This window comes from Pelecanus crispus, chromosome 7 (assembly GCF_030463565.1).
Source record: "Pelecanus crispus isolate bPelCri1 chromosome 7, bPelCri1.pri, whole genome shotgun sequence".
Taxonomy (NCBI): Eukaryota; Metazoa; Chordata; class Aves; order Pelecaniformes; family Pelecanidae; genus Pelecanus; species Pelecanus crispus.
The window spans coordinates 17,544,405-17,561,372 of NC_134649.1; the positions used below are offsets into that span (position 1 = coordinate 17,544,405).

General features: G+C 37.3%; 1 protein-coding gene across 1 annotated transcript in view; it reads right to left on the bottom strand.

Moving 5' to 3' along the window:
* The window catches only part of THSD4 (thrombospondin type 1 domain containing 4), a 323,270-nt gene that overhangs the window by 197,788 nt on the left and 108,514 nt on the right, over positions 1-16,968 (bottom strand). Inside the window, exon 6 of the mRNA XM_075714358.1 lies at positions 9,205-9,341. Within this exon, the coding sequence (XP_075570473.1) occupies positions 9,205-9,341 (137 nt within the window). The remainder of the gene's footprint in view (positions 1-9,204; positions 9,342-16,968) is intronic.

The window sequence follows — 16,968 nt, forward strand, 5'->3', positions numbered from 1 at the left end:
CACTTAATCATTAGAGATAATATCATTTTATCCTGGTTTCGGCTGGGATAGAGTTAATTTTCTTCCTAGTAACTGGCATAGTGCTGTGTTTTGGATTTAGGATGAGAAGAATGCTGATAACACACTGATGGTTTAGTTGTTGCTAAGTACTGCTTATGCTAGTCAAGGACTTTTCAGCTTCCCATGCTCTGCCAGGTGCACAAGAAACTGGGAGGGGGCACAGCCAGAATAGTTGATCCAAACTGACCAAAGGGCTATTCCATACCATGTGATGTCATGCTCAGTATATAAACTGGGGGGGGGTTGGCCGGGGAGCAGCGATCGCTGCTAGGGAACTGTCTGGGTATTGGTCAGCAGGTGGTGAGCAATTGCATTGTGCATCACTTGCTTTGTATATTATTATTGTTGTTGTTATTATTATTATCATTACTGTTTTACTTTATTTCAATTATTAAACTGTTCTTATCTCAACGCAGGAGTGTTTCTCACTCTTACTCGTCCGATTCTCTCCCCCATCCCATCGGGGTAGGGGGAATGAGTGAGCGGCTGCGTGGTGCTTAGTTGCTGGCTGGGGCTAAACCACGACTATTTTTGTAGTGATACAATTAAGCTCAAAGCTGGTATGCATTTTCTAACGCTGTTATCCAACCTAAGTTGACAGATGCATACTGCAGTCTAAGGATTACATTCTACCTTTTTAGAAAGACATCTGAATCTGCAAAATAACTGTTGAAAAGAATTGCAGAAATAAGAACAAATTAAAGCTACACAGAACTCCTTTACTTTCCTAGTCTCAAGCTACTTCAGATAGGCAGGTTATACATTACTGACTACATTTGACAGGAGAACAAACAGAGACACAGAGTGAAGCAGAGAGATAATCAGAATTTGGATTAGCCATTCTGTGGTGTGCTTCAGCACCTATTTTTGCTCCAAAAAGTAAAGCAAACATTTTCCAAGCAATATGCTGTGTTAAAAAACATTTTAGAATTAAGACATTCTGTAAACCCATTTTAGGTTTGTTTTTATTTTTATATAATTGCACAACAGTATAGCAGTAAGATATAATATAATTGGAAGTTCTAGTATTTTACTCTGTAAATATTCAGAGCTACACAAGGAAGCTGTTTCCTCTTTGCTGTTGAAGAAAATGATCTGGACAATTTGATCTGAAAGAAGGAATAAATTTCATACAATTATAAGCAGTTAACCTTAATTACACATTCTATTGATATGCTATGGAACTTGAAATAATAAATAAAATATTACAAAGACTTTTATTTTTTGAATTCTGATTAGGACATTTTTCAAGATTGAGATTTTACCTCAGGTATTCGACACTGGAATTTTTTATCGCTTAAGAAAAAAGTCTGTTTAATCCGGCTTTTTCTAGCATAAGTATTTTATTTTACTTTTTCCCAGCAGCTCTGGTGAAAACATTTTAACATACAGTGATAACATTTTTCTCCAGTACTTAGAGCTGTAAGCCAATTTTTAATGTTATTGTAGTATGTTGTGTCTTTTCAGAAGTTTCTCGTCAGGCTATAGTTCAACAAAACAGTGAAATCTTGCTTTGGGGTTCCAAGCGCTGGAGCAAAAAAAAGGTTATGTACACAATTATGGCTTGCAGATCTTATATAAATTCACTCTCATTAAATTAAATTTGGTTATGTCAGTGCGTTTTATTCCGTACCTATACTGTATTAACTTAAACTGAATCAAGAACAGTTTGTCCTCCCATAACTGGCTTAACACTTGGCAGGGTGGGGGGAGGAACCCAAACACAGGACTAGCACAAATGCTGTATTACATGGGCTGGATAAATATGTTAAATGCCATTGCAAGTATCATCTGACTCTGATAACATCCATATTACTGGGTTATTTATAATGAGAATAAAGAGTGCAGAACTATAGATTCAGAGAGCACCTTCATGGAAGAGTGAGGAGCTCCCTCCTTTGGATTATGAGGTCTTTCTCAAGACAAGAGGCTGATAGACAAGGGGAGAAGAACAAATATACAGATCTAGTGCTTACACATTTTGTTTGGACTTAACTGACTTAAATGCTTTGCTATTCACAATTCCCTATCATCAGATTTTACATCAGTTTTAGCTCAGTTCAAAGGCAGTAAAGTTATCCTTTCAGTATCTTTTACATGCGGTGATTGCACCTGCTGTGTATCAGCTATCAGAAGCAACTCAAATTAGGTCATGGCCAAAGATCATATGCCAAAAAAAAAATTAGGGTTGCTTTATAAATGGAGGAAGGCAGAAAGACTTTTTAGACAGTGAGGTCAAGAAACCTTACAGAGGCTCACTTACTCTCTGTAAAACATTTAACAGGAAACTATGCAAACAAAGGGAAGAAGTGGCAAAAGGAGTTATTTCTTAGCTCCCAGGAACCTGTTTCTTCCATTAACACCTTATTAATGCCAGGCAGGTGTTTCCCAATGCAATGCTTAGCATTAGCAAGTCATTATGAAGAGAAACAATGAAGAGTTCTATTTCCAGCAGACAAGAAATTATAATGGTATATATGAAAAGGCAGAGAGAAGAACACATTCTATTGTAACTATATTTTTCACTTTTATGGTATATTTTACAGTTCAGCCATTATCCCTTGAAAGAAAAAGCCACCAACAGAGGCTCCATACACAGTATGAGCAAAACTAAATAAAGATCTGGCAAAATGCTGATTTTTGCCGCTTCGAATGCATCCTTCCTACTCCTTAAAAAGGTCTTGAGCTCAGAGCACGGTGTCCTCAGCTACTATAGATAGAAACCAAACAAAAATAAGAAAAAAAGCAAGCCTTGAATATTAACAAACTAGACATTTAATTTTCATTTGATTCTGAAATGCATTTCAGCATCTGAATGCCATTAGGCTCCATAACTGAGTTCTCCACTTCCACAGAGCATACCCTGTGTGCGATCATATCCTGGGCAAAACCTTGGTGACAATTCTCTGCAGCATACAACTTCTTAACACGGCAGCTCCCATGGTAAAAGTAACGTAAATAATTCACTATTTCAAGGCCCACTTTTAGGATAAGGTCAAATAACTAGAAACGGTTCATTACACTGGTCCTCCTCAAATACAAACAATGTTTGACACCAATCTTCGCTCGCCTTTGTGCTAGTTAGGCTAATAGCAAAGTACTGACGGCCAGAGCATGCCACTGAGGCACAGACCCATGTTTCATTTGGTACAGTTTCTCAGGCTGCTTTCAAAGTCTTCATATCTCAAGACACAGAGCTTTACAAACTTCCTGCACGGTGAAGAATACACCCCCCTCTTCTGACCAACCAAGCAAGATGAACAAGCAGCCACAAACATTTTCTGTAATTTAGCTAAAGGACAGGTACAGATACCCATATACCCTTGCTTCTGCTATATTAATCCAGGTATTAGCTTCTTCCTTACATTATTATTGTTAAAAAATGAACACTGTAATGCCTAAGGAACAAGGAGGAAAGCTTCACAGAAGCTAGCACTGTACAGAGCACTTGCTCAGAAGAACCTACAAACTACACAGAAGAGGATACAGAAAGGAGAGAAGTCTGGCTCCAACTTTAAGAAAGCACACATGCACACAAAACCCAAATCCACCCCAGACCCTTTTTTTCAGTGTAAGCAATCAATGTTACACAAGTAAGTTGAGACTCATACAGAAAACAGATTCTTTACCCTTACAAGAACAACCATAGGACTACTCTATATTCCAACATATATGAGTTACGAGAATAACACTAACTTAGGGAAAGTACACAGTTCTCATCATTCTGATCTGTTGTTACTCTGATCCTACAGTCATTAAGAGTTCCCTAACTTAAAACAATAATGCAACCTATAGTTCTGCTACCTGGACACTAGTGCACATCAGTAGAGTTCCAAATGGGAGCTCTTTGCCTAATCATGTTCTTCTGATGGACATTTAGCTTGCTTGGCTATGCTTCTTATAGCCTCCCTATAAAGTCTGCAAGGATTTTAATATCTGATGCAATTTTTTTTTTAAAGGCAAGTAAAAACTGCCAGTCATTTTCCTACTGAAGTTACTCAGTGTGTGCATTTTACAACCACTCAGATATTTTCAGTTAACTTCAGAAGTTAACTGGAAGATGAAAATAAACTGCACTGCAAGAGAAAATACAATATAAAAATCAGGAAAGAGAAGATAGTTGTTTCAGGTACCTTTAAAAGATATCTACAGTTTCCACCTAAATTAAGTTTTATGTGAAATGCTAAATAATACTTTTGTAAAGTGCGCCACTGTGTGGTAACTAACATCTCTGCAAAACCGATTTGCTTGACAGCTCACAAATAATTTTTCTTCTGTCTCCAAAACTACAAAGAGTCAGTGCTCACACGTGCCCAAGCACTGGGAAAGACTTCTAGCAAAGTGTCCTAGATGCATGCAAAGAACACATGCAACATACTTCCCTATAGGTACATATAGTAAACTATGGTAAAGGTAAAAATTATTAAGAGCATTCTTTCCTCATGCTTTGTTTTATTTATTAAAATTCTACCTGCATTTTTCTTCTAAACTTAAAAGTTACTGAGTAGGATGACCCTACTGGCTCCAGAAGAAATAATAGGATACACTGATTTAAAACAAGCAGAAAAAGTATCTCAAAACAAGAGAACACACACTTCTGGCTGAATAGCAAGTTGAAGAAGCCCCATTCGTAGGCATTCTTTAACTTAACAGTACTGTGAAAGTTTAGCGTTAGGAGAAACAAATGTATTAAAACAAACTACACAGACTCAGTAATACTGAAACATATTCAAAGAATATATATTAGTGATAACCAGCTATGGCACTAAATAAAAATTTTGAAAAAAACAGAAGTGGAACTCAATAGGACTGTAAATGAAAAAGTTTGTTCACTTTCCAAAGAAAGAACATTGTTCAAATGTGCAGAAAACCAATTTTACAATTTTATCAAGATAATTGTTATACTTCTTTGTTCTGCATAGGTAGAAATAACCTAGAACGTCCTATTTTGCCTAGTTTTATTTTAAAATTATTTAATTGCTTTAAAAAGGTTTCATTTCATTAGAATTCAGAGTCTAGTCTACACCAGGAATTACATAATCATTTCAATGATGAGTGAGCTTTTTTTGGTAGTACTTGCATTATTATATATGCCAGTTTTTGCAATGTCACAGACAAGTAAGAAAGTGAAAAAACCCAACAAATTAGGATATTTCATCATAAGAACATATTAAATTTTGTTAAAGGACTACGTCTGAAAAATGAGCTATTACGTATCATCTCGTGTGCTGAACAAGTTATAAAGTTTTTACTTCCAACTCTGGGGGCCAGTTGAACAAATAAACATCAAACAGTGAAAAAAGACACTTTCTGAAAGTAAGGAAATGGTTACTGGGATGCTGTTCAGAGGTACTCAGAAATATACTGTTGTTCTAACCTTCCTGCATGATATTGTAATGGCCACAACAACCAGGCTTTAAGAAGGACTTTTGTACATACTACTCTTTTTAAAGTCTTCTCTTATGCTATAGCTTATCTTTGCTGATAAGATCAAATAATATTTCAGGTTTAAAAGGCTATTCTAGCTAACTTTGGTTAACAACTCAAAAAGGAGATAATTAATGCATTAAACACTCTGGTTTTGATGTTAAGACAAAACTTCTCTTTAATGTATTTTCAGTGTTAACAGGTGCGACTGAAGTTTATATATTGAGAAATTCTAACTAATGTTACTTGTGGTTGCCTTACACAATGTTTTAAATGGTTAAAAAGTGAGAAGTGAGAAACACCTTACTTCACAGGTTTAATTTTTATTTCAGATAAAGGTAAACCTGTCTCTATCATATTCTTTATTCGGTTTTTAAGTAATTTTTATTATTTTTATTATAGAAAGATTTTCCATCTTTTGTTTCTAAGAATAAGGTAAACTGAAAATACTAAATAGAAAAAAATGGTCCTGGGAACAAAACAGATCATGTTTTTTTAACACAAGGATATTATTGTTCTGGTAATGCAGTAAAATGTCCAACAGAGGGTGATAGAGACCATAAATTCCTTAGACTCTTACATTACCCGACTTCTAAAAAAATAAAAATAATGTGCAGTTAAGGAAGAGCTACCTACTACAAAGATGTGAATAAGCTTCATTACTTGTGAAACATTTTCAGTTAACTAAATGCTGACAACTTTTCAGAAAAATATTCTCTTAAGCATCTGACAGTACAAAACTTAAATTATTTGATTCTTTAATTATTACATCCTTCAGCTACATCCATGTTCACTCTACAGTATATAATCTCACTGTTAAGTAAAATTATTTCATTTATTTTTAATAGTTTTGCTGCCTACGCAAATGGGATACAAAGTCTCGGAGTCCAAGGAGACAGACCGTATATGCAACTTAATATTCATTTGTGTATCAGATTTATTCATCCTTAAATCATAGGGAACATAAGATTTTTACATGTGGAACAGATAAAAAAGGAACTGGATAAGTAATTTTAACACAGAAGAATCTATCCTGAAACATAAAGTGCTTTTAAGAAGAAGAAAGAAGCATATCTCATCTGACATAACGTTATCAACTTCCCTCAAATGCAAATATGCTATTGACTATTTAGAGGTAAAGTTTCACCAAAGATGTAGCACTGACTTTCTCATCTTGAACCATGGAAATCACTGAAAAAAGAATAACCGAGTCAATAATGACAGTGCTTCAAAGCACCATGAAGCTGTCTGTAATGCCGTATTTTCGTTTTCCTTTAGTTTCACATATGTATTTCCGAAAACTTCAATTACTAACTCAAAACTTTCAAACAAAGAAAAGTAGAGTCTGGTTTACACACACACAAAAACTCAATGTAACTATTGCATGGTCGAACAGGTCAAGTCTCTTTCAGCTGACATCCACCTTACAATTTTACTGAGGTTGCAAGTAACGAAAAAGGAATGAATTGCTACAAATCAAAAGAACTAATCACAAGAAGCTGGAAAATGTCTCAATTAAGTTCCTCTTCCAAATAAAAATAAAAAAACCTTTTAATATTTTAGCTAGATGTGTTTCAAAAAGACTCCAATGTTCAGCCTTCTGCACAAGTGCAGTTAATACTACTGCATATGAGGACTCTGTCAACTCCCTCAACTTCTCCCAGCTCATGCTCTCAGTCTACTTTGCTGTAGTGAGAACCACTACAAAGTGCACAGAATAAGAAATGCCTTTACCTTCTTTATCTTGGCTTTCTCATGGTAATTTACTGCTTATAAGGCACTGAGCACCAGTACAGAACTGGTTCTATTTAACATTTTAAGAATGATAGACTACTACTACTTCACTGAGCATTAAGTAAACATCACTGAGGAAGTTTAAATCAACATCGAGATTTTGATTTTTAGGTCCAGTTTCAACACCATAGGAAAAGAGAAAAGAGAAAGAAAACAAACAAACAAACAACAAAAAAAAAAAAAAAAAAAAAAAACCACACTACAGCCTAGGAATCCCTAGCGTTAAGAGAAGGCTAAGAGAAGATCTTACTGCTGTCTACAACTAATGGGAGGGTAACAAAGCAGATGGAGTCAGATTCTCAGAGATGTACATTGCTAAGTTGAGAGACCAAAGGCACAAGCTGCAATATGGGGAATTTCAATCAAATAAGAGGAAAAAGATGCCACCATGATATTGCTAAACCACTGGAACAGGTTCAAAACTCAACCTGGATAAGGTCACAATAGCTGTCTGACACAGTGGGCCATGTTCCGAGTAGGGTGTTGAACTACATGACCTTCGCAGGTACCTTACAACCTCAGTGATTCTACAGTTCTGTGAATCCCAAGTTACATATTCACAGTAAGGATTCACAACCTGTTGTTTGTTTATATGCAGCTCCGGGAAGTGGCATTCTACACAGGCAATGGGTGATTTTCAGAATTCAGAACACTTTCCTAGTAGGCTGCTGAATACCGCCTTTCCTTTCTATTCCAGACCTCCAATACAAATGCATCAGTATACACTTTTGTAATTGCACGGTACTGGGAAAAAACAACAGCTGGTATACTAAATCTGTTTTTCAGTTTTCTGAGCCATAGATCAAAACTGTAATTAAACCAATTTTCTGGCCCTTTCTGAATTGGTTTGAGACCAAGGAAAGCTTTAAAGAATAATGAAATTCACACAGATCTATCATCTACAAAGGAAATTTAAAGCTATGGCTTTGCTTGCAGTAAGAAATACAGAACAGTAGCATACATGGCATTGTCCAGATGTACACAAGTAAGAGGAATCTGGACATGCAGAGGAAAAGGTTGTATTCATATGTGATTTCCTCTGGCAAACCAACTATTTAAACTGAACTCGACCTTCCACCATTTGAGTTCATGAGTCACATCTGACCCACTTCTGCTTCTTTTGCCAACATATATGGGAAACATCAGCCAAGTGTCAAATGCCCCTTGCTAGGAATTTCTTTCTTTCACTAACCTGATTTGAAAGATTACAGACTTTTTTTTTCTAAACACCATAACATTTTGTTTAAAATTGCTACCATCTTGCAGAAAGCAGTGTATTCATTACAAAGGGAATCTACACAGCAGACTGCAAAAAGTCAACAGAGTAGCTCCTTCTGAACCCTTGAAAAATGACCATTCACTCAACATTTTCTAAAAGAATATCACTGCTGAGTAAATGGACAGCCAGTAAGACCTGATTCTTAAAAATGGCAAACCTGGACCAATCAGAAAAGTCATACTAACACCAGCTAAAAAGCAATCAAAATGAACACATAACTGAATAAACCATTATGTGCAGACTGAAATAAAAATCTCCACTCTAAAGTTTAATCAAAGAAAGATACTATATTTCACTCTTACTTAAGCTTCCAATCTTCTTGTTCTGATTCTTTCATAAAATCTCTTCTGTAGAAAGCTAAGTATGTGGAAAAAGCTCACTGGAAGTCACCTTAATCATGGCCACAACACCTTCTGAATCCAGCCTTTCAGCATTCCACAATTTGTTCTCAGTAGACAGAAACGTTAGTTAAGAAATAAAACCTGTAATAATAAAAGTTAACATTTTTCACACCTACTTAAAAAAAAAAAAAAACAGAGAGAAGTTCAAGAAACCATTTCACAGGTAGTCGTATCAACCTTCTACAGAAATTAAATATGGCATAGACAGTGTACATGCAGACTTGCTGGAGATAGTAGCCTTACCTTGCACTGCCCTGCCACACAGATTGAAGTTCCATTTTGGTCACAGGGCGTCCCATCTATCACCTTTTCAGCTTGTCTCACATAGAATCGGTAACCTATTGCACGGCAATTCAGCTCACACTTCTGACTTCCCTTCACTGTGGAAAGAGACAAAAGTCCCCATTGTAAAGACCACAGCAGTAATTTTAAAAAGGAAAAGCCCATTAAACTAACACAAAGGTTTGAGAGGAAGAAACAAATAGGCAAACTGAACGCAATGTGAATGACTACATCAAATGAATGGCGATTAAGAAACCAACTCCAAGGTAAGCATTCCAACATACCTTATGAAAATTTAAACAGTATCTCCATTTTTACTGACAGATATTTTCCTAAATGACCAAGAGTATTTTTAGTTTCATAAAAATTTTGCCAAATTTAGTCTTCTTAAACCATAGTAACATGTTATGATATTTCATAACTCCTAAGTGTCATCAAAATTACACTGTAATCAGAAAGATGTGCATCAAATTAGGCTCACATATAGTCACCGGTCAGTTCACATCAAATAAGCATACTAACAGTTAGCATTAAGAAACACATAAAACAAGCTAAATACAAATCTTGAAAAAAAAATTTTTTTTCCCTCTTCATTTTTACAAGTTGCATTTTAGTGACTATTCCTTAGTTCAAGAGAAAATTAAGAAAAGAACAACTCTGATTTTTAAAAATATATAAAATGCATCATTAGTCAAAACCTCATGATCTCTGTTGACATGCAAGAACCAGAAGAAAATCAGTCCATTGAATTCTGGGTGAGAGGAACACAGAAAACAAGAGACAGTTGTCTTCTCCTGTGAAAATCTGTTACTTAAAGAGATACAGCCTAACACTCCACATATCTCATGCTATCAAGTTTGTTAACACATTTGTGTAGTCTTTCTATTTCAAATCATCTGTCATGTTGAAGTTGCACACAGTTCATGACCCCTATTTGCCGACTGAAGTAACAATACCTTCAGTTTCTTTCCAGCCAGAGTAGCATTGTTACACATTGGCGGTGAGGTACAAACAGAATTCCTTTTTCTTTTGACAATACTTTCCCTGCTGCCGTAATCAAAAACTAAAATTCCCCTGACTTCACCAAGCTTCAGCTCATATCTTATAACATAACTGAAACCCACTATTTAATGTCAAAGGAGATGCTACACACCCTAGTTAGCTGCTAAAATATTGTATTCCCAGGATTTTCTACTTGACTTAAGTGTATTTTTGACTCTTCAGCTAAAACATAACAAATAGCCAAAATAAATACATGCAATTATTTCAAATATATATTTAACATCTGTTTTCTGTAAAAGTAACAAACTTTCAGCTCAACTTAAGCTACCCCCTTGCGGACACAGGATTAATGCAGACCAATTCTGAGATTTGGATCTTAGATTTCCCCTCACACAGCTATTTAATTGTCACTTGTATACATCATCTATTGTGTCTGGCAATCTTTTGATAAAATCCTCAAAAGCCTCTGCTAATTTTAAGTGAGGTCAAAGATCTGTTTACCTAGTTCCCTTTTTGCAGAAGGGAAAGTAATTCTTCCACTGGTTACTTTTTTAAGATAGATTCACTAGCTTATCATTCCAAGGACTTCACTTAATTATTAAAAAAAAAAAAAAAAAAAAAAAAGTGAGGTATTTCCTGCAGTTCAATCCTGAAGTATAACAGTTAGTTTTGATGATAAACTGAGCATTATTCTTAGCAGCTTAGTCACTTCACACATAACTATTTTCAGAATTCTCAAACAAATATAATCCAGCTTCAGTGATTCATTACAACTGAAATCAACTTGTACTTTTCTGTGTCTGAAAGTGTCCTATTTTTATAACCTGCAATACTAGCTATCAAGCAGCACCTCTGCAGTGTACATTTTCTTATCTTCCCATTCCCTAAAATCAAGTGAAACTAGCCATTTAGGGTTTCTGAACTGTCCTTATCTTCTACGTTGATTTCCTTTAGTTCAAAGTATCCTGAAGCCTCACATTCCTGTATTCTTCCCTCCTCCTAATATCGCATTTGGTTTTGATCCTTTAAAATATTTATTTTTTAAATTCTCAGTTTGCCTTCTACATCAGAAGAACAGTATTGCGCTACTTGGAAAGATGAAGAAATTAACTGCTGAAGCATGGTATTTTTTCCTGGACCTACCTCTTCCTTTATTTATGATTTGATAGGTAAGCCTACTGCATTGCTAATGCAGCATATTAACAACCAGAAGAAGACTGAGTTTACTTGCTCTGTAAAATATGACTCCTCTTTCATAACTTTTGTCTTTCATTCTTTCTTATTAGGAACTGTTCCTGCTCATACAAAAAGAAATCTTAAAACAGCCACTGGCTTTGACCAGTACCAAAAAAAAAAAAAAAAACCCAACCAAAAACCAAAACACCCAAGCCTTAACAGTAAACATACACCAAAATAATAGTTTGTATTAGCATCTCACCCTATAACCCTTTGGCCTTCAATATTCAAATTCTTTTGATGAGCAACTGTAAGGCACTGCCTTGGTTAGCCATATACCAATTACTACTACCTAAAGACAATGTTCCCAGATGTCAAAGATAACTTTCGTTTAAGAAGAGCAAACTCTGCTAACTGAATTACCCTTATTGAATGAGAGGCATTTGCCATTAGGATTTTATGTATGCATTGTGTATTTACTATGCATAAATTACAGCAGAATAAACACATTTTAGAATTCCCTCATAAAACAAGATACCACACTAGTAAAAAGTACTCCGTTGCCTATTAACCTCACACGTATCTTGACACCCTCCCTTACCCAGTATTTTGCCACAACTCTTGAGTTTTTATAGTTTAAGCTGTAGTTCAGGCTACACTATTGGCTTGGCAACTGGACATAAAATGTCAATTAAACAATGAGCTGTGAAGCGATTGATTCCACACAGGCAGCATAATTTAGTACTATGTCATCTGATCCCAGACTTTACAAAGGGATCTATCTGACCTCAGGGAATAGAGTAAGGCTTCTAGGTGAAGACCTTCCAAACTAGCTGGCAGCAAGATACATTTGTATTTGCTTTTCATTCTCATGCCCACCTTAGCACAACCAAGTCTTTGTGGAAATTCTCACCTTACCCTACCTTATTAAATAGTGAACTTGGGTGAAATTTAATGCTACTGTGCACGTTCTGCCAGACATATTCATTATTGACTTAACTAAAGGAGGTGCCTTTAGTAAATAATCCTGGTAACATGTAATGTTTGGTTTTCATTTTACAGACTGAAAAAGTATCTAAATCAAAAAAATCAGTACGTTTCTTGCAACGTCCTTGCCAAACTAGCCGTAAGTACCTCAGGGATATCCTGGGCTTGTCTAAACTGCAAGACTTGGGAGTTTTTCTCAAGTTCTCTGTTGAAACTTTCCTTCCACCTTTCCTTACGAGGAACAAGACCGAGGCAGGCGAGAATGGGACCACAGCACAGTTCTGCCACCTCCCACTTCACCAGTAAGGGTACTGAGACCTCAAGTTTAATTACAAACTCCACCTGTTCTGCATCACAGAGCAGATATTGCAGTGAAAACTTTCTATCATAAATTAATCTTTTTACACGTTCTACCAAGATACAAAAGCCCTGCAGATGGGCGGTAATTTAGAAATCATTACCCTTTCAGACAGATGAAACCTGAAGTCTGTCACTACCAGCAGTAATACCATTAAGTACAAAAACCAACCTGCTTTCCAGTTAATTTGTCCTATTCACTGATGCACTAAAATTCACACACAGAACGTATTTCGCATTGCACATGTACAAATATGTGTAAACCTGGAAAAAGAGGCCTCTTTGCTGACCTAGCTGAGAGGCAGGACAGAGCAGCAGCACGCCTGTTGGGAAGCACAGGCAAGCATGGGAAAAACTTCCCTCCCGCAGGGTTCACAGGCTGATGCGCAAAGAATCCCAAACTCCTTTTAATCCCCCTATTAGGAAAACACAGGTTTGTACGAGCCCATGGCGTGCTCCCAGCACAAGGCGTTGTCACCCTGATGAAACACACCGCAGACCTGACAGCCTGGCGCTGCAGGCAGGCTCCGGTGGCACCGGGGGCACCTCAGGGGAAGAGGAGAGCACTGGAAGTGATCACTTCAGCACAAGCCAAAATACAGCAATTCCTGATGGAGAAAGCTCCTGGATGAGACATTAAAACAAATGGGACAATAAACAAATACTCCCTGCACCGTGCGGGGCCCTGTGGGAGACAGGCACGGATGCAGGGGGCGCAGCCGGCGGCACCTCCAGGCCTGGTCAGCTGCTGGGGAAAAATCACCGGAATAGTTACACAGTGCTGGAAATAATTTCTGCCTTGTGCCCTCACTTACTACCTGGCACAAGAGGTGTATTAGCCCCTCTGTGTAGGAACTGTGCATAATTTTACTCTCATCCTGCATTGATCTTGGCCCTCATTGACTTCATTAAATGAAAGCATAAGAAAGTAATGGCCTCAGAAAAAATACCCAGCCCAAATCTAAAACCTGTGCACATTTAAAAAGGTAGAAAGTCACTATTTTGGAAGCGTTCCTACTTGCAGAAGGTTTTGAATAGATCTGTTTACATTTCATTGAGAAAGAGTATTTCCAAATGTTAAAACTTTACTGAAAGGGAGTTCTCCAGCCAAATTAAGCACATTGCTCCTTATGCCATGCTCAGAGGCACACAGCGGGAGCCCGCAAAGAGTAGGGCTTGCAGCAAAGATCCCCCAAATTAAACTCGCCTTCCCTCAGTGCTGGTCAAGGCTGACACAACCCTTAAGAACTGGAGGGAGAGGCCAAGGCAGCTGGGGTCACTGTGTACATCTGTGCATGTTCCATCCTCCACAGGACTAAAACCTCCCACCCCTGCAGAGCCCCTGTCTCTGCCCTCCATTCAGGCCTTCCTCCTTTCTTCTGATCTTCTGTCTTCCCTCTGCAGAAGACCTAGAAGGAATTCCCCTCCCTGAATTGAGCAGCTCCACACCAGAGCATGTGCAGGGGGTGCTTTTGGACTTCATGTCAGCTATTGCCTTCCTTCGGCTTCCTCTCCCAATGCATTCCTCCATCTTCATCAATCTCTAGCCCAAGGAAATGCGGCAGGGAGGAAAACAGACACAGTGGATAAGCAGGCCAAGCCAGTGGTAGAGCTACTCAGCACTGAGCCTGAAAAGATACAGAGAGAGCTCAACAGGCAGCTTGCCAATGCAAGGAATTTCAATCTAATGATATTCTTAGGAAAAAATGTTACAAGAAAGAGTATTCCAACTGCAATACATTTGCTAAATAATGTATTCAGCTCTTCAAAGGGAACTTGAAAATAGCCACAGAATCAAAAAAAACCCCAGCAAATAATGCACAAATCAAATCAAAATGCAGCTGATCAGTAAACTAATGACATTGCGCACAACCGTACACTGACTACCCTTGGAAAATGTAGTAAGTCCCTCCTTTCTGCTTCAGCTCCTGAGACTGCAAGCTGCTTGGAGCATGTACTGTATCTTACTGCATGCACATTAAATCTCCCACCGCAGACAATGCCAGCTGGAGGTGCAACCAGAATAAATGATACCGCAAAGAAACTTCACGTTCCCCATGCCGTGAGGTATGGGGATGTTCAAACTCTCTTTGATGGTTCCTCAGTCCAAATCTTAATTTAACGTGAGATTCAGACTCCCCGTTGTTATCTATGTAGCAGTTGTAGTTCTCTGCAGAACATTACAGAATGCTTTTACCATTTGTCAGTTTTTGTAAGTATGCCTAAACATCTAAAAATAGTTAATAACAAGCTCTGCAATTTGAGAAACATGCCTTGAGGGTGCCCATAGAGAAGTGGCATGCACACTCTTGGCAAGCAAATACCATATTCATGCTAATACTACATTATGGGATTAAGCAAATTTAAATTAGGCTTCATTCTGTGTGCACACTGCCTTGTAAAGTCAACTTCAGTACTTCTCTGTAACAAGCCAAGATACACTCCTCCACAATGTGTCAGAACCGATTGTTCCAGGAACAAGTTGTCTCTGCACAGCTCAGTTATTTTCAGGGCCTAGCTTGCCATGGGCTGTAATTCAGTATTTACTCACAATAAAAGCTATGAATCTGCTTTACAGGAACTGTAATGGGGCATAGCAGACACTGGAAAAACTTCTAAGAGGTGTGCTCATGTCTGTCCATGCAACATCTACTTAAGTTAAAGTTTATCGATGCTGTGGGATTTCAGCAATAGACTGGCAGATTACTGCCGTTCTTGGTTATCCCATAGAAGCCCACAGGGCAGAGAAGGAAGAACATACATACGGTAAGGAGTCTGGCAAGTCTCAGGCTTCTGTATCCACTATACTTGTTAGTAAAGCTATAGTAAGTCTACAGGCTGATGTCATCTAAATAAAGCAGTGGTCTCTTCCACTCAGGAGATGTAATTTCGTAAGTATTGTATACATTAAGGCAGGATTTAGAGTTTTGTGAAACCAAAGTTTCTGTTTAAAGGTTTTATTTGCATGTAGGAAGTGCTTCAAGACACATGTACATACAGGAAAACAAAGACAGATCCAATACACTGCTAGCAGAAGTCTAGTCTTTTTGCATGCTGCGGTGGCTGTAAGCTGACAGCTACATTGCAGATTTAAGAGTGATGCACCATGCCAGACACAGACCTAAATGTGACAATTCCATAGTAAAAAGCAGCCACCAGTGATCACATGCGGAGCTCAGCACGGATGACAAGTGTTGATGTAGTACTAAATGTAGGCAACTTTGCTTATGCAGCTTCCTATACAAAGAAGGAAAATGTGTAGGAAACAAAAAAATACCACATTCCGTAAAAAGCTTTCAAGAAAGCAGAACTACTTTATTTAAGGTTTCACTGTTTAGGATAATAGACTATGTTGGCTTTGTTATCAGTACTGGAACACTCGTTCAAATTTTGCAATTTAACAATGGAGGCTATCAGGTCCACAACAGAAAACTGATCCTGAATCAGGTTGGTTTTCCACTGACTAACAGTTACCAGTTTTTAAAGTGGCCAGAAGAAATAATGCTTTTTGCAGCAGTTACCTGTTGCCAGATTTCTAAATAACAATATGCAAACATTTTCCAGGAAATAATGATCATGCAACTACATTTGGTCTTTCCAACAGAAATACTAATGTGGTGTCATCTGTTTTATTTGAGTCTCTTTTGATACTTTGTCCTTATTAGGCTTGGGAACATCTCTTGACAATAACCAGAAAGAGTTGTGTTTATTTTTTACTTTGTCCCTTTCAGTTTTTTTAACTTCTTATAAACTTTTATTACTCTGGCTCGGATTTTTTTAAAAAACATTTTCCATTCTTCATTCCAGTGATGGAGGAACAGTTCCTTTTTTTTTTACTTCCACTTTTCATTTTCTCATGTAATAAAGATGCTTATTACTTCAACTTGTCACAACAACTTAATATATATTTTAAATATTTTCTGCACTGGAGTTCAGATATTAAGTTAAAAAAAAAAAAAAAAAAGACAACCAAGCCTTTATAATGAAACTGCAAGTATATTTTAACAAATATGAAGCCAAAAAGGAAGATATCATTCACACAGACTCCTCATCTTTACCTGAATATGCCAGATCCAGTAAGTCCTATGTTAAATAGTCATGGGGAACTACTGCTGAGTAGATTCAGTGAAAATTTTTCTTCAGTGAACAGAAATACATATGAAAGGCCCCAATGTTCCATAATCTTGTCCTCATATTTAGTGT